At 33.5% G+C, this 18,783-nt stretch overlaps 1 protein-coding gene across 9 annotated transcripts in view; it reads left to right on the forward strand.

Moving 5' to 3' along the window:
* NIPBL (NIPBL cohesin loading factor) overlaps positions 1 to 18,783 on the forward strand; it is a 164,361-nt gene that overhangs the window by 115,833 nt on the left and 29,745 nt on the right. For 8 of the 9 annotated variants that reach the window (XM_035309234.1, XM_035309236.1, XM_035309227.1 and 5 more), the window contains 12 exons: positions 3,376 to 3,558; positions 7,230 to 7,427; positions 7,606 to 7,677; positions 7,772 to 7,861; positions 8,916 to 9,019; positions 10,579 to 10,665; positions 12,427 to 12,658; positions 13,407 to 13,558; positions 13,956 to 14,036; positions 15,064 to 15,164; positions 17,609 to 17,747; positions 17,969 to 18,051. In XM_035309234.1, coding sequence (XP_035165125.1) covers positions 3,376 to 3,558; positions 7,230 to 7,427; positions 7,606 to 7,677; positions 7,772 to 7,861; positions 8,916 to 9,019; positions 10,579 to 10,665; positions 12,427 to 12,658; positions 13,407 to 13,558; positions 13,956 to 14,036; positions 15,064 to 15,164; positions 17,609 to 17,747; positions 17,969 to 18,051 — 1,522 coding nt within the window. The remainder of the gene's footprint in view (positions 1 to 3,375; positions 3,559 to 7,229; positions 7,428 to 7,605; positions 7,678 to 7,771; positions 7,862 to 8,915; positions 9,020 to 10,578; positions 10,666 to 12,426; positions 12,659 to 13,406; positions 13,559 to 13,955; positions 14,037 to 15,063; positions 15,165 to 17,608; positions 17,748 to 17,968; positions 18,052 to 18,783) is intronic. The other variant, XM_035309235.1, reaches the window with a different exon arrangement.

Raw genomic sequence — 18,783 nt, forward strand, 5'->3', positions numbered from 1 at the left:
ACACATGTTTTTGTATATGCTTTCACGTGATTTTGCATTATATATTCTTTTAATCATTTTTGAAAAGGATCTTGTAAACTGAAAAGGTATTAGCATAGGGCTTACAGCCTAATGTTTGTTGCTGTGTGACTAGATTCTTTTGATGAACTGGATTCTCTTTAGTATTACTTTACTGCTGTGAACAAATAAGAGGTATATTTTTAACATGGAGCTCTAAAATTAATTTAGTAAGGTGTTTCTAGTGAAGATTGGGTTGCCTTAATTCAACGTAGCATACATTGTAAAATAAAATATTATTGACTGGAGTCCCACTGTCTATAATATCCCTGAATTTCTTTAAAAAATGATGAGCAGTCCTTTTCCATGTATATCACAATTGTTGATACAGGTGCAGTCATGCCTAACTGTATGAGTAGAACTCTTTGTAGATTCGGTTATTTACAGTCCTCAGCAGCTAAGGAAAATACATGCCGCAGACTTGCTCCAGGGAAGATTGTGAAAGATACAAAATCTTTAAAGATGACTTATAGAGACCTTTAAAATATTTTTTCTTTCCTGCTATTCCCTTCTTGAATAAAGAATGCTTTATATATTTTATATGCTGTCATCTCAAATATCTATAACTGGCAAGAGTGCAGTTCAAACAATTATTTGAGTTTAGCATTGGAGAACATAACACAAACAAAATAACTTGGGACTTTTGAGAAGGAAATAGTTATTTTTCCAAATATTTACAGTATTTGCATTTTTATTCTTTCATTGATGTCTAATTAACATGGTGACAATTGACTTATTTTTAAAGATTGTTCTTTAATTTCTCAAAATCAATAGAATTCTCAAAATCAATAAAGAAAGCAAGAACAGATGTCCCTATGAGTTATAGTAGCCTGTGTTTTTTGTTTATTGTTTTGTTTTTAAGGGTTTTCTTACTCAAAAAAAAAACAAAAACAAACAAACAAAAAAAACCTTTCATCATACTGAGACTTCCTTTGTGCACAGTGTAAGCAAAATAAAGAACAAATTCTGTTCTAACAGTTCCTGAAAGCAATGATCACAACCTTAATATTGCATCGTGAAACATGCAGATACAGTTTTGAAATTAAATAGGTGTCTAAGTCACAAAAGACTTGCCAATGGATATACAATTCATTTCTGATTTGTTTCCTTTTCTCACTTCCTCCCCACGTGATCTTAGTAATTACTCTGCTTTTATATATATACTTTTCATAGTAGACTCAGAAAGACTTAAGCATTTTTAGAAAGTATTCCTGTTGGTGTATAGCTTTAAAACATCTATATGAATCTTAACACACTTTTTGTTCCCTTCCTTATAGCTGTTTTTAGCAATGCCTTCATTTGTCAGATTTACTGTAAATTTTATTGTCTGTGAGTAGTTCTGCTGACTTCAGTGCATTTAACCACAGTGCATAAAACTGAGAGGCAGGATCTAAGGCCCACAGGTCTGCACCTGTGGAAATTATCCTAAAACAAGTACGTGCAAATGTCCTTCTTGCACCTCTCCCCAGATGCTGCAGAGGTATACAAAGGGACATGGAGTATCAGGTGGGGACACCACTGCTCATAGACAGCTGTGCAGCCTCCAGATTAGACCTGTCTGGCATCCAGTCAGCTGGTAGCACACACACAGGAAATAATCTGTCTGTGCTGGCATACCTCTCTTCCTATCTTTGCTCAAATGCCTAGCCCACAAGGAATAATCATTTCATAGCACAATGGTAAACCATGCTGTGAAATGTTTTGTAGCAAACAATATCAAGAATTTAGGTACTGTTGGCAGGTGGTGAGTATCTGAGATCGCAACTTAAGGCAAATAAAGGTGACCATTGCCTGGGGGAATCACGAACAACTCTCACTAACAGCTTTGTTTAATAGATATTTACCTACCTCAGTTCAAAAATGTTAGAAGTAATTAATACTTATAAATTTTTTGTTGTTGTTGTTTTGAAATGCACTTAACTGAGAGGACTTGCGTGAATGTACTTGAGAAATACAGAAAAAGAATTTTTTGATTGTAAGTTTCATTGTTTACAGACAATTTTTTGAGTATAGACAGATGTTGAAACCAGAAGTATACAGAAGTATAAAGAACTTCTAAATTTAATTTAAAAATACTGTTGAAAACTATTTTCTAATATTAAGGCCCTTCTAATTCCAGCTGAAGGTTTTTAAAAAGGGGAGAAAAAAAAAAAAAAAGAAAGACTAAACTTGGATTAGGAAATGGGTTATTAGTGTAAAAATTGAAATAAATTTTAGAAAGTTATGTTACCTATATAGTGAATGCAATTAAAAATGAAAAACCATCCAGAATATGATATCTTGAAATATTTTGTTTCTCTTTCTATATGTATATATAATATGCATATATTTCTAGCAAAATTGGCAGGTGATTTCCTTTCTATCTAAACAATCGTGTATACCTTGGGGAAGTAGGGAGGAGCACTTGTGACAGTAGCAGTTATTCTTTTGCTGGAGAAAGTTAACAGATAGTCTGTGCAGTAAAGCTCTTTGGTAAATAATGATGACATCAAATAAACAAAACCCCAATAAATGATTTTGAATTAATTAGATTTCCTTGTCACTGCTAAAAACTTTGACTGCAAATCTCCTTCATGCTGACTGCATATGTGTCTAATAGTTTCAAAATGTGATGAGAATGAGAATGGTGCAATGTTGTCTGTTTGTGTCAGTGGTAAAGAAACCTGATGTGATCCAGCTTGATGTTTGTCTACACTAAAACCAAACAAAAAAACTTTCAACCTTGTTTTGTAGCAAAATCAAGAAAAAATGTGGGTTGAGTTGTAAAGTTATTAGTAGGATATAAGTCTGAGACAGTTTGAGATGTCAATCATTTGGCATACAGGGATAAAAACCTCAAGATTCTGCCACAGATTGTACCTACTAAAAAAGGAAAGATTGCTTACTGTCTTATATACACTAAGTGATATGATTGAGAATAAGCAGAACTTAATGAGACACAATGAATCCTTAATTTACCTACACTTCAGGAAAACCTGTTAAATGCAGAGGATGAAAAAAATAAGATTAAATGTGGTAGTAGAACAGGGTTATCATTTTACTGATGTAATTCACCGATTTGGATTTGGTTTTATTTATGTGCCTGAAAAAATATTTTGTTGAACGTGATGTTTATGCAATTTATTATGTTAATTCCCGGTTGCAGTGCAAACAATATACTCAGTTTTACAAAGACCTGTCAAATACATCCAGGTATATCTAACCGTGGTATTGTTAGTAGGTATACTGTAAGCAATTCCTGAAAAAGGACTGTAGTGTTGGTCCCTTATTTTTTTTAATCTTCAGGTTCACATGACTCTTCTTATTCTCCATTAATAGGTAGCATAGATCAGTCAGTGTTAAAGGAGTTGCCTCCTGAGCTCCTGGCAGAAATTGAATCCACCATGCCACTTTGTGAACGTGTGAAAATGAACAAGCGCAAACGTAGTACAGTTAATGAGAAACCAAAATATGCTGAAATCAGTTCTGATGAAGACAATGACAGTGAAGGCGCTTTTGAATGTAAGTAGTACACCATTCTGTTCCTACTGCTAAAGAAGACTAATATTTTGCTGTTACAAAAAAAATCTTTTTTCAAGTTGGCTAGTATAAAGCATATGAAATTAAGTTTGCTGTCCAGACAACTACCTGGCCAAAAATCTTTTCTTTTTTCTTTTAAAAGAATAATTACTTGATTTAAACTTGTAAGTCACGATGAAAATGGGAAACCACTTCCTGGATTTTTTTTAATTGTGCTACAAAACATTTTTAGACAATCAGATTAAAGAAGCCTGTAAAGCAGCTCAAAAAACTTACATACAAAGCTACAAAGCAATGCAGGGAAAAAAAAAACGTCAGTACCTAAATTTTCAGTTTCACTGATAAGAAAATTGAAGAATTCCCTCTTAAACTTTTCTGACATGATATATTGAGAATATTACTGCCCAGAAGTTTCTTAAAATATTTCTTCTTTTACTATTTCCCTGGTATGTTGCTGGAAAAACTGAATTACTTCTGATGGGTTCTCAAAATAGTATTTATTGGTCACATTAGTCTTGAATTAAGTGATCTCAGAGGGAGAGAGAAAGCTATCTTTAGTTAGATGTTTGCTGTGTGATGTGATAACGTTCATGAGAGTCAAAAAATAGTTATACACCTCTTAAGTTAAGAAGGGATTTTCTACTTCTTAATAAGAGTATATTAGTCTGTGAATATGGAAGTTCAGTTGGCCAGCACTGAAAAGAAAATCCATTAAAACATAGTGAATCAGCTGAGTCTGAGTAACATCTTAGCTGCATTACCTATATAGGGATACAGCTGAAGTGCCTTTTACTGCTAACCAGAGAAGGCATCTCATTTACAAAGTTTTTTTGATTTTCTTTTGATTCTTAGTCTTATGTTCCAAAAGAGAAAGATTGGTTTATCCTGCTTTTTTAGTATGGTGTAATATGTTCCCTCTAACAGATATGCAGGTCTTATGCACACATGCACATAGAAATTGTGGTAGTAATATCTCTGATCTTGATCAAAGAAACAGAATAGAATGTCCCTTTGGTTTGTTGTTGTTGTTGTTTGTTCGTTTTTCTTTTTTTTTTTTTGTAAAATACATTGAAAAATGCTGCCTTGACCATGAGTAACAGATCTTGAGGTAACTTGTAATCAGACTTCATTATGGCAAAATATCAATGATGATTTGCTTCATTCAGGATTCTATATTCTCTCTTTATCATATAATACCACCAGTTTATAGTGTTAATAATCTGGGACAGGGAATTAAGAAGAAGTATAGCAAAATTATTTAAGTTGGTTGGGAATGGAGAAGATTGTCAAAAATTTCAGAGACACTTTGACATAGCTATTAGTCACATTGGCTGTTGAAATAATAAGGATGAAATAATGCAAATTAAGAAATACATTCACAGTACTTATATGCTATAAGTTACTCTAGGTTTAATATGTACAGCCAAGAGATCTGGCCAACAGATTCTAAACAAGTCAGTGAGGACATCTGATTTAGAAATGAATTGTAATATTTCTCAAAGAATAGTGTAGTAGAACAAATTGAAAAGAGATAAAATGATCAAGATAATGTAAAATTTGTAACAAATACACCAAAAGATTTATATTGTTACAAATATCTATTTCAGAGTTATTTTGGTTATCTAAATGTAAACTTCAAAATGGACAAAGTAATTGTTATAGAAAATGATTTTTTATTATTATCTCATTCCATTTATTTAAATGATGAGAAATTAAAAATTGGTGAAATCTTTCTCATACAGCAAGTAATCAATGTATTATTATATAAATGTTTGGCAGAATTCAGAAGCAAATGAGATGCTTACAATCCAGATATTTATGTATATAATTAATAATATTTTTAATGTTACTAAAGCTTACATTTTTAGTCAGTTTTACGTACTTCAAAGTAAAATTTTTCGAGCAATGTCTGATTGTGATAATCTGTTGGCATGATCATCTTATTTGCCTTTCAGAACCAACACAGCTGTAACACATTCTGTTTTGCCATGCAGCATTGATAAAATGGTCAATTTAATTTTCAGCTGGAAAATGATATTGGAAGTTACTTTTCTCATGGAGATGTAGCTGGGGTCAGAATTCATCTGACAGGATTAAATAGCTACTGGTGATGCGTAAGCTCTGGAGATGGAATTCATCTACCTGTTTCATGAGGGAGTACTGTCTCATGAGGGAAAGAAGCAGCAATTAAGATGTATGAAGTTTTTTTCCATTAAACACTCATTTCTTTATCCAATGCATGCAGTTCAGGTAACCCAGATAGCCACTCATTTCCTCAGTTGCAGTTAACTCAACCATTTTAGAACTGAAACCATTAGTAGTTCAGACTTTGTTAACATGACTGTTCTGTCTCCAGAAGGAAGTGTGATCCAGAAGCAACACAGCTCAAAGCCCAAGCTAAGTTATTATCTTAAAGTATTGGACCACCTCTTTGCAGAAATTTCATACTGTTTTTTCAGAAGTGGGAAAAGTGGATGCAGTGATGAGCATTATTATCACCTTGGCTTCAATCATTTTTTATTCTTACTGAGCTTGGGCTGCTTATTGGCTATATCCTGATATATATGTCTCTTTACTGTGATGCTCAGTAAGCTGGCATTGTGGAAATGATTTATTAGTTCTATTCCAGTTCTTTATAAATGTTTGGAGCCATTTTGCTCAAAAGCAACCCTATGTACAGCCATACCTCTCTAAACTTCAGGAGAGTTTGCTAGAGACATACAGATGTAAGGGCTGTTACATGCTGTTTCACATCAATAATAAACTCTAGTATAGAATATTTGGGAGCCATTTTGATCTTCACAGTACAGCCCTTATTAGATGTCTTTTTGTTAGCCCAGTCATCCCGTTTTATTAAATAATGAAGAGTTTCATGGATGAAACTACATCTTCCTCCATATCCTTTTTGTATTATGTTTTAGCACCTTCTCCCTTAACAATGTACAAGACTGTCTTTCAAAATAACAGAGTACTCTCTGTTCCTCTCCCCACAATATCTTATCTCCAACAAATCTCTGTTTCTGTAGAGAACTTGTATCCCAGTTTCTTCAAAATCAGTTCTGCTATGTTTATTTGTCTTGACTGCAAACTGGTTATAAAAACCTTCAGAGGTATATACTCATTGTTTAGCACAGAATTGTGACTCCAGCTTTCTCCTTTCACTGAATTAACTGCCATAAATATTACAGGACAAGCTTTTGGGTGTCTTGGCAAAACAGAATATTTTTAAGCAGCTAGATTTTTAAGTCTTGTTGAAATTTGTTGTGTTAGATGAGCAAAGTGAGCACTGAATTGGACCTAATAATAGTCACAATTATGTAACTGAAGAAATTATGTCATTGTTCTCATATGAAAGGAAAGGATGAAAATTATTTTGATTTGTTTCACTCTCCTTTGTTTAAAAAGACAAGCGTGCTTTAAATTCATCTCTTAAGTATTTTGCTAGTGTCTTTGTTGATTTCAGGTATGATTTTCATGTAATTCAAAATAAATTGTTAAATTAATGCCATAACAGAATTTTATATAATGGTTTTAGAGTGTTTCACTTGTTTTATGGTACAGCTATATATAGTCATTTTACTTGTAAATACATAATTTTGAATTATAAAAAATTGAATTTTTATACTTAGAATGAAAATGCATTTCATTTCTAGCTTCTCGAAAAAGACATAAAAAGGATAGAGATGAAGCTTGGGAGTATGAAGAACATGACAGAAGAAGTTCTGGTGACCACAGGAGAAGTGGTCATTATCATGAAGGAAGGAGGACTTCTGGTAGTGGTCGATACCGTAATCGCAGTCCCGATGACTCTGATATGGATGATTATTCTCCTCCTCCTAGCCTCAGTGAGGGTAATTGAAAAAAAAATCTAATTTTCTTACATAATACTAGTGCATTTTTAAAGGATAAGTTGAACTTTTTGAAATAAACATCTTTATATGCAGTATTTAATATAAGCATAAGAAATGTAAAAAACCTTTATTTTCATTTTGAGAAAGGATTTGTTTTACTCTTTATTCTTTTAACTAGTGGCAAGAAAAATGAAGAAAAAAGAAAAACAAAAGAAGAGGAAAGCTTATGAGCCTAAACTAACACCTGAAGGTAATTTTAGAGGCTTATTTTCTTCAGTTTATATTTTCTGTATTGTATATGAAACAATTATACATACATTTCTTTTTCTTTTTTTTTTCACCAGAAATGATGGATTCTTCAACTTTCAAAAGGTTCACTGCTTCAATAGAGAATATTTTGGAAAATCTAGAAGACATGGATTTTACAGCTTTTGGTAATATGTCTGAAATTTTCAAACTGCTTCCCCAAATAGAAACACAACAAAACCAAAAAATTTGCATCTCAGTATTTTAAGACTTCCTTCTGACTGATTTCATTGCCTGTGACCTATGTTAGGGTATGTTGTGTTTATATGGCTTCCACCTAGAGTGGGAGCCTTTACCTTTCCAATTTCACTTGCTGCTTGAGGCAGAGGATCTCACTTCCTCCACCCTGCAGAATCCAACAGCGTCATAAATCATAATGAGATAAAAGTCTACCAGAGTTCATCTGCTGTGGCCTTTGACCTAACAGAGCTTGATTATTCAACACAAGCCATCAGTGTCTTACACGCTTACAGCTGAGTTACTGAATCTCTGTGTAGTCCTTAGTCCTTTCACTTGAAAATCAGCGAGCTTAGCTTCAGTGTCAGAGTAGTTCAGGCTAACCAAAATGACTTTCAATTGAAATGGATAACGGAGAACTCAAATAATCCTTTCCCTACAATCTTTATCACAGCAATAGAACAAGGAGGGGAGCATAGTAAACAAATCAGTACAGTTTTAAAGCAATCTTGTCTATACGCTTGGTTTTAAAAGTGAATTCATTGGCTCTTTCTATGTTTTGTAATGTCATGTTTTTGTGTGTGTGTGTTTAGTATCATAAACATTTTTCAACTACTGTTCTGTCCCAGATTCAAACTACAATCATTTGTGATTTGCTTTGCTGAAATGAGGGTGGTATTGCAAGGCGTGCAATAAATGGGCGTGCAATAAATGGGTTTTGATATATTAAAAATAGTTTTAGTTGATGACTTTCAGAAATGGATGTATAATGTTAGTCTGTTAAACGATATTTCAGAACGTGATCAGTTATATTGAACAAGTAGTTGTTTTGTCACAACCAAAAATCATCGTCATCTGTCTTTGTTAGATGGAACTATGAGATGTTAGCTGTGTGGAAAAACAGTTTTTTATCAAGTTCTCTTGCATTTGCTTTTTCATATTGGCTGTAAATACTGTATTCTTCGACATGTTATTAGAAATAGTGATGATTTTTTTTTTTTTAAGGTGATGATGATGAGATTCCACAGGAATTGCTACTGGGAAAACATCAGCTTAGTGAGTTGGGTAGTGAATCTGCAAAAATCAAGGCAATGGGCATTATGGACAAGGTACATCTTCGTAGTCTTTACCTCTTTTTGAACATTTAATTTCATTAAAATTGTAAAATACAAATCTACCCCTGTAATACTATTTCATCCTATTCAGTTGTGCATGAGACATACAATGAACAGGTATGCTTATGCTTGAACTGAGCTCAAGTACTTAAAAAGTTACCACATCACAACTGTTACTGTCTCTGACGCTGAGGTATTTTTGGTGAATGGTCTTTTTGTATCAGTGGTAACTGAGAGCACTGTGTACCAATATATAGCACATGTGCCTGAGCAATCAATCAATTTTCACAAAAGCACATCAGCCCATAGTCTTTGCTCCTTACAGATAGTGTTGGGCAACTATAGTAAAACAGAATCTACCTTCAAAGTCAAAAAATCAACTCTTTCTAATATAAGCTATTAGATCGTTGTAAATATGTGGTGGCAATCTGACACATTACTGAATTTATTTCCTCTTTCTCTCCAGAAAACCCTTTCGAACTTAAAAGATAGGTGCTAAAATTCATTTTCTGTAAACTGCATATTGTGATTTCTTTGCTCTACTCTTCCTGACTTCAGTTCAAGACAGCTTTGTGTGTTGGTGCATACTGTTGGTATTACACCTGTAGAAACGATTGTCTTGCTTTCCTTATTTATCTTCACAGAACTCTTGGCTTTGGGCAGTTTTATGCTACCTTCTTACCCTGCCTGCTCTTGACCACTTCTATTTATGAAGTGTCTGTGAAGCCACTTATTAAAGAAGTCACTCTGAAGGATTTTAACCCAAGATTTATATTCTCCTCCTGACTTTTTCTTCAGTCCTGCTTACCTTCATCTGTAGGAGGACGTTTTCAACCTGAGTGTTTTGCCCTCTTGATAGTTCTCACCCTTAACCGTAGTTCCATGTTTTTTATACACAAGCCCATACCTGTATATGTAAAATTAGAATTTAGTTGATTCTAAGAATGAGCACCAGTATTATCTGGATGAGTTCTTCCGGGGTTCAGCATATTCTGCAGATTACTCAATTGTAATTCTGTAGAACCATCAGTAAGTGATTTTGAGTTACTTTTTTCATCATGCTAGTTTTTCAAAGTTAAGAAAATTACTAAGAGTATGTTTTCCCTGTGTTAGCACTCAGAGAATTTTATTTTTGCTTTCCTATAAGATTTGGATTTTCTCCTAATAAGTCCCTATATGGTCAGAGAGAATATGATTCATAAGTGGATTTGGTAAATTCCAGTTTCCAGAGTCAAGAATATATAACTATACAACATTATTGGCAGATACTCTGTTTTCAATCTATTCCTACAAATTTTGTTGGTTTAAAAAGCAGTTTGTTTGCAATCTTAGAACATATTTCACTAGTTCAATTGTATTATCAACACTATCAATCATGCTCTGTCAGAAACTGACAAGTCAAGATCAGATCCTTATGTCAAAAATACTTAAAATTTAAGTTTAATGCTAGAATTCCATAAAATGTTCTCTCCTTCATCCATGGACTTATTTTCAGCAATTTGGAAGCTTTTATGTTCCTACAGCTGCTTGATGTGTTTGTTTTCTCGTTGTAGCTCTCAACAGATAAAACAGTGAAGGTCCTGAATATTTTGGAGAAGAATATTCAAGATGGATCAAAGCTTTCTACATTACTTAACCATGTGAGTTTCAAATTACATCATTTCACACCACTGTTCAGCATAGGATTTTCTTCACTTGAGTCCCATTCAGTGATAATTTCAAATGCTTTGTGTGTGCCTGAAAGGAATTTCTGGTTTTACATGTATGTGATTAACAAGTTGTCAAATTTTAAGATTTGAAGTAAAATTAAATTGATTATATTCTTTTTGTACTAAATGCTTTGCTATAGTACTACTAACAAACCAGAGTGTTGGGAGCAGTTGAGTTATCTTTTGACTTAATTTTAAATTTATAATAATTTCAATCTGAAATATTTGTGGCAACTGGTATTACTTACACCAGTGGAAATTTCTTTGCTACTTCTCTATAAAACTTCCCTTACACAGTGGTAGAAAGGATGGCTTTCCTGTAGAGCATATTCCTCCCCTAAGTATTAAGAACTGAGGAGACATTTTAAACCATAGTATCATAGTATTCAGAGTTGGAAGGGACCCACAAGTATCACTGAGTCCAGCTCCTGGCTCTACACATGACTACCTAAAAATCAAACCATGCATCTGAGAGCATTGTCCAAACTCTTTTTGAACTACGTCAGCTCAGTGCCGTGACTGCTTCCTTGGGGAGCTGCTCCTCACACATATCCCCTTATACACCCTGCACCATTTTTGTTGCTCTTCTTTGGACATACTTTAGATGTCCTTCTTACATATTTATATTTTTAATTTTTTTATATATTTTATAAATCCTTTTATGTTTTTATATATGTATATATATATATATATATAATGTTGTTTTATCCAACTGTTATATTCTTCCTATGTTACATTTATTTAGATCCATTATTAGGCTGCAAAGTTAAAGTCATCAGCATAAACAAAACTAACAGGAAGTTTACAATTTTAATTTATTTTTTCTGTTACGCTTAAATCTGCATCTGGATTTTGAGTTTTTGTGGGGTTGAAATACAGTAGTTCATATATGTTACACTGTATGTTATACAGTAGTTCACTGTATATACAGTAGTTCACTGTATGTTATACAGTAGTTCATATATGTTACACTGTCTAGACAAAACAATATGCTATCAAGAATAGTGTTTCTGAGTTTTACAGAAAAAACTTAATCTGAGAAATTGAGAGAGATTATGTATATTGGAAAAGAAGAATATGAATTTGAAAATGAATGTCTTCAGTAATATGAAAAATAAGTAAATAGGAAGTACTGTTTTTTCTGCCTTGTTGCTTCTTTACCCAGTGCTAAAACTAAATTGATATATTTGATAAGACATATTTTTAAACCCACTGAAATTAAATAGTTGAGTTGGTCTGTGGAAAGTTTTATTCTCATGAATTTCATGTGACTTTTAATAGTCTTACTGTGTGAGGGTTCCCTCTAGTGGCAAAAACTGGTAAAAGCAGCAAATGATACGCGTAGACCACTAACGACAATACTAGATGAATGAGTTCGGTTTTAAGTACGTCAGTCTTAAGTAGACAATGTAGCAATCTTCTTTCATAGCTCTTCCCAATGATATACAGAAAGTTTCTGTGTGTTTTAGCAGAACAATACAGTGGGATATTGAAGATTTATAACTTAGGGAGAAGTACTGCAAATTTGTTGCTAGTAAAACAACCAGTTGATTTGTAAAACAAACTATCCTTGTATCATAAACAAATGTGCTTGTTTGTAAGTATATTAAAATGGGATTGGTATATTGTACTTGGTAAGGATAAATATTCGAATTTTCATTTACACTGTCCTGCTTTTCTTGCCTCTTGCAGAACAATGACACTGAAGATGAGGAGAGATTATGGAGAGATCTTATTATGGAAAGAGTGACAAAATCTGCGGATGCTTGTCTTACTGCTATCAATATTATGACGTCACCAAATATGCCTAAAGCTGTATATATTGAGGATGTAATAGAAAGAGTTATTCAATACACAAAATTTCATTTGCAGAACACTCTCTATCCTCAGTATGACCCTGTATATAGAGTGGATCCTCATGGTGGTTAGTATACTAAAGAATATTAAAATATCTTTTCACATTAGATTTATGTTTTGCTTTGTATATACATATATATGTATTGCATGATCATGCAAGTGATATGACTTCCCTGAAGATTTTTATATTTTTTTATACTGGTAGTTCTTTCATATCACATACGGCACCTGAATTAATGTTTTATGTAATATTGAGGGTAATTAAATGTAGAGTAAAATAACAATGAATTAATTGCATCCTCTGAATAACTTGGTCATTTTAATGTTTAGTTTTAGTGTAGTAGCTATAGTGTCAGTATAACCATTTGGACCAGGGTATAAAGAAGTTTATCTCAAGGTTTTCTTCTGTCTGTAGTTACTGTATGCATCAGTAAGTCATTTTATAGTCATAATCCCTGCTTATATCATGATTTATTTTACAGAATTTTTTTTTGCCTTTAGCATTTTGTTGTCATATACATATCTTCAGATGTGGGTGTCAAACATCAAGAACTGTTTTAAAAATCATGAATCCAGAATTCAGAACAATTACTGTTTTGCATTAATTCTGAAATTAATTCTGAAAAAAAAAAAAAGTCATATGAAATTCTTGCTTTCCAGCTAGAAATAAATACTTTTTCATCTGTAAACAATTGGATTCACACAGTTGTCATTGTAGAGTTGTTTGGGGGACATTCTTTGAGAAAACAGTTATCTTTCTATTTAATGGAACTGAAACACTGAAAAAATTAATGAAAATATTTTTGATTTTCTAGGTGGTGTTTTAAGTTCAAAAGCAAAGCGTGCCAAGTGTTCCACCCACAAGCAAAGAGTTATAGTGATGTTGTATAACAAAGTTTGTGACATTGTCAGCAGTTTGTCAGAGTTGCTAGAGATACAGCTTCTTACTGATACAACTATTCTTCAGGTAAATTTTGTCAGAAGAATGTCTGAGAATGTTGTGTTTTTTTTTTTAGTTTGTTTGTTTTGGTTTGGTTTTATTTTTGTTCCTTTTATTTTCCCAGAGAGACTGTAAAGTGTCAATTACATGAAATGTGAAATCAGTACATATTTTTTGCACATATTTACATAGGCTGACAAGTCTCTGTGTAGTATGTTATCTTCCTGTTCTCTTTTTCAAACTTTAAGGGTTTTTATTGTACACCTAAGAATAGTTTAGCATCATTGTACTCAATTTGCGAATAATGTGAATTAATGTGTGTTGTCGAATACCTTATCTGATGAATGAATAGCCTGCTTGTAACATAGCATGAATATCAGTTTGCCAGTCAAGTATAATTACAATAATTTCTTTCCATTGATAGGTATCATCTATGGGAATAACACCTTTCTTTGTAGAAAATGTCAGTGAGCTACAGTTATGTGCCATAAAATTAGTGACCGCGGTAAGTAATTTTTAATATGCAACTTCATGTTCCTGTGTGTCCAGGTTACTAGGACATATTTTTTATAGGCTGTATTTTTTGCTGGTAGAGAATTAGAGCTTTAAACTAATTTTATTTTTTCATGTTTTTACAGTTTGGTATTATAAGGTAGGAATAGTATTAAATCTACCTGAGCTGCTCCTATTTGCAGAGGAGCAACTTAAGCAAGGAACTTAATGATTGTTATGTGGTCTAAAGTCTAAACACAAACCCCTCTCTCTTACCTGTCCTCTCTTGTTTAAAAAATCATAGCAACATGATTTTCCTCATTTCCTTTGTTAAGATATTAATTTATGCAATGGAATAAGCTAGAGAACTAGCAGGATACTTTTATAATAGAATAAGTTATTTTCCCTGGAAGTGGTGGATATATGAAAAATTCATGGGGCAAATAAAATACTATTTCAGGAAAAATGTAGTGTAACATATATGTGGTTGTTTAAGTGGAAAATATTCATCTTTGTAAGGATCAAACACCTGAACTTATTAAAAGGCCTGAACAAAAGGAGAAGCAAATTCTACAATCTTAACCATAAATTTAAAGAATATTTCATGTCAGGCAAATATTAAAGATAAAGATATGAAGTAAAACTGGATTGCCAAATATGATCTGTAACTGTGTATGTCTTCATGTTAATTTATGCTACTAAAGAGCTTTGCTATATACTGGGGTCTGAAAGCTTAGTATTATACTATTTGACTTACACAGTGTATTTCTACCATTGACTAAAATCTTTAAGATATACAGTATTTTTAAGAGCTATTAGACATCTGTGTTGTTGGAATCATTTTAAAATCTTTTGATTTTAAAAAAAGTTTTCATGTATTTTATAAAGAAATACTTTGAAGAAATAAAGTAATGCATTAAAAACAAGGTATGCATTGAAAGTCAAGTGAAGTATATGTTACTACATCTAATTTTTATAGATTTAGCAAGAAATATTGTATGTAACAATAACATTTTAACAATTCTGTAACTATTAAATAGGTGTTCTCCAGGTATGAAAAACACAGACAACTAATACTAGAAGAAATTTTCACTTCCCTTGCAAGACTACCAACTAGCAAGAGAAGTTTGAGAAACTTCAGGTAATTTTTGCGTAGATCGCTAACCTGTAGATGGAAGCATTCACAGTTCTGTATGTGTAGAATTTTCTCTACAGTGAGAGCAGAGTTCCCTGACAAACATATCTTGTAAGAGTCACTGTTTCTTATGCCGTCATATTTATGTTTGGTTACAAAAATAATTGAAATATCTGGTTAGTCTTTTCACTAAGGAGTGATGTTCTAAGGTGTAATGTTAGTGTGCATTCAAAATAGTGTGCATTTGGATCTTTGTGCATTCAAAAATAGTGTGCATTTGGATCTTTGTTCCAAAAATCTTTGATTCTGTTTATACGCAGGTAGGTAATTTCTTCATTGTTAAAACCTAATAGGAGATTTCTGGCTGAATGTCTTTGAGTACTCTTTACAGGGTATCAAACTAATATTCCTTTAAATGAGTTTCATTTAGGAACTGCTTGGTTTATGTTAAATGTGTTTAAAGTGCTTTCAGTGCATCTTCTGAATAGTAAGTCCAGGTTCAGTCTAAGAAAGAAAGAATCTGACACTGAAACTTTTAAGTTGAATTCAGTGACTCTAATGTTAACCTGTGTGATTTCATTATAGTCATCAAAGACATCTAATAAATAGGAACATGGTAGGTACAGGACCATAACTAGTGGATAGCTTCTTTGAATTAGGATCTTTGCTGGAACAAAGTCTTCATCTCAAGTCCACAGTGACTACACTATTCATCTATAAAAATCCGAGCTCTAGTCTGTTAAAGGGCATTTCCTATCTGTGGCTACAGTCGTGATAGGCACACCTTTTGCAAAATTTCATATGGAAAGATTTTTTTTGTACATGTAGTCAAAAATAACTTATAATAATTGAATTAAACAGAATAATTGCAATGTTTTGTGTTCAGTTATTATTTTGATAATATAGGGAGAATGTTGTCAGAGATTGACCTTTTTCATATTGCAAAGGGTAATATTAGGTGTTATTAATGCATATATGGGTAGATAAACACCATACCATTTGTCAGGTTACATCACTTGGAAGGGGAGAAATGTGAGTTGTGATGTATTCACACTGGCCATAGAAACTTAAAGACACTCTTGCATACTGAAGTTTCAAGTCTGTTACACTACCTGATATTACCACAGTTGTAACTCTTGTAGAAGTCAGTCCAGGTCACAATGACTATTTTGTCCTGTTAAAAAGTTCCCCGGATTCCACGTATATTAAGTAACACAGAAGTAGTAACGTAATTGGGCAACAGTTCATTAGCTTTTTTATGCTATGTTGGCAATGGGCATGGCATTATAAATAATAAGCCTATTTTTTGTAAGTAGCTTAGCCTGTAGGTGTTTCATAGAATCATAGAATGGCTTGGGTTGGAAGGGTCCTTAAAGATCATCCAATTTCAACCCTTCTGCCATGGGCAGAGATGCTATCCACTAAATCAGGTTGCCTTGCACCTGATCCAACTTGGCCTTGAACACCTTCAGGGGTGGGGCATCCACAGCTTCTCTGGCCATCTTGTTCCAGTGCCTCACCACCTTCTGAGTGAATAATTTCTTCCAAACTTCTCCCCTCTTTTATTTTAAAGCCGTTCTTCCTTGTGCTATCATTATCCACCCAAGTAAAAAAACACTCTCCATCTTTTTTATAAGCCTTCTTTAAGTACTGAAAATCTTCAGCGAGATCTCCCTGGAGCCTCCTTTTCTTCAGGCTGAACAAACAGCTCTCTCAGCCTGTCTTCAAGAAAGAACCCAATATCAAATTACTTTCCTTCGTAGAAGAGGTGCTCCAGCCCTCCGATCACCTGTGGTCCTCCTCTGGACCCGCTCTAACAGCCCCGCATCCTTCTTGTGCTGGGGACCCTCTGGATGCAGCACTCCAGGTGGGGCCTCACAAGGGCAGAGCAGAGGGGCACAATCCCCTCCCTCCCCTGCTGCCCACCCCTCTGTTGGTGCAGCCCAGGACGCAGTTGGCCTGCTGGGCTGCAAGCACACACTGCTGGCTCATGTCGAGCTTTTTGTCCACCAGTGCCCCCAGGTTCTTCTCTGCAGGGCTGCTCTCAATGGGTTTTTCTCCAGTCTGTGCTCATGTCTGGGATTGCCTCAACCCAGTGGCAGCACCTTGCACTTGGATTTGTTGGACCTCATTAGGTTCACATGTGCCTACTTCTTGAGCTTGTGTTAAACTTATTAAATATTTCTGTAGATTTTCAGTTCCTGAGCTTCACAGATATTCTGGTAGTCATCTGTGGGCTGTTTCAGTTCATCTCTCCTACCTAAGAATACTTATTGTTTTTGTTAGATCCAATCTTTCATTTCATGAGAGGCAAGCAATTGACTAGTTAAATGTCTAGAATATAGATTTGTAACTGTGGTGAAAGCATTATAAATCTTAAAATTATTTAGAGCTCAAAATAATAGTTTTGTTTTATTTTAGTGTTAATGCTGTCCTTTTCATATTAACAGGTTAAATAGCAGTGACACTGATGGAGAGCCCATGTATATTCAGATGGTAACAGCACTAGTTCTGCAGCTTATTCAATGTGTTGTGCACTTACCATCTGCAGAAAAAGATTCTAATTCAGAGGAGGAATCAAACAAAAAAGTAAGGAAGATAGTTTTAAGAAATCCTATTTTCTTTTTTTTTTTTTCTTTTTTTTTTTTCAGGAATGACTGTGTTTGTGGGTATAATGTTTTATGATGGTGGTCTAGTAATCGGACGGTGTTATTTTGTCCACTGTAATTATTCGTTGCATGAGACATACTGATCTGTAAATAATATTTCAATGTATGCTCAAGTGTTAGTCTAATAAATCTTATTTTTAGGTGGATCAAGATGTGCTTATTACTAACTCGTATGAAACAGCCATGAGAACAGCACAAAACTTCCTTTCTATTTTCCTTAAGAAGTAAGTACATTTATATTCTGTAGTGTATTGATGAAGCCAATTCTGAATAAAGTCTGTCACTCCTCAGCACAAACCTAATTACTTAACAGTGCTAAATACCCACTAGTGAAGTTACTTACAGCAATGTACTTCATAGATCCCTAGGAGAGTTACTTTTCTGGACAAAAAAAAAATGACATTGTGTGGAGAATTCTTTAAACATGTAAGAAGTATCTGGTAGGTTATATAGAATACTTTCATCAGGTTTCTGTTACTCATCTGAAGCATGAAAGAGAAGGATGAATAAATATTTGAGTGGTGAAACCAGATTCATTCAGTCATCAGAATGACTAGGAAAGAGAAAACCTAGAAACACTTTCATATAGCTGAAGTTAGGAATGTCAATAGCTCAACAGGAAGAAATATATATATATATATATATATATATATATATATATATATATATATTCAGGTATATTTATATATACCTGAATAATCTAAGTAAGCATTTTTTAGAAAAAGTCCTGAGGTTTTTACTGTGTTAATTTCCACTGTTAAGCTGAGAGGCTGTTTAAAGATCTAGCCATCTCTCTGCATAATTCTGGTATCATTAAAGAAATTAAGACTGTCACATGTAACTGAAACATATCAGGTATGTTACCTTTTGAATTTTACATTCTGATTTTAACCTTGAAGTACATGATACTGAGAAGTCTTATCACTCTGAAATAAGTCAGACCGGGCTTAAAGAGT

The sequence above is a fragment of the Oxyura jamaicensis genome, chromosome Z, assembly GCF_011077185.1.
Source record: "Oxyura jamaicensis isolate SHBP4307 breed ruddy duck chromosome Z, BPBGC_Ojam_1.0, whole genome shotgun sequence".
Lineage (NCBI taxonomy): Eukaryota > Metazoa > Chordata > Aves > Anseriformes > Anatidae > Oxyura > Oxyura jamaicensis.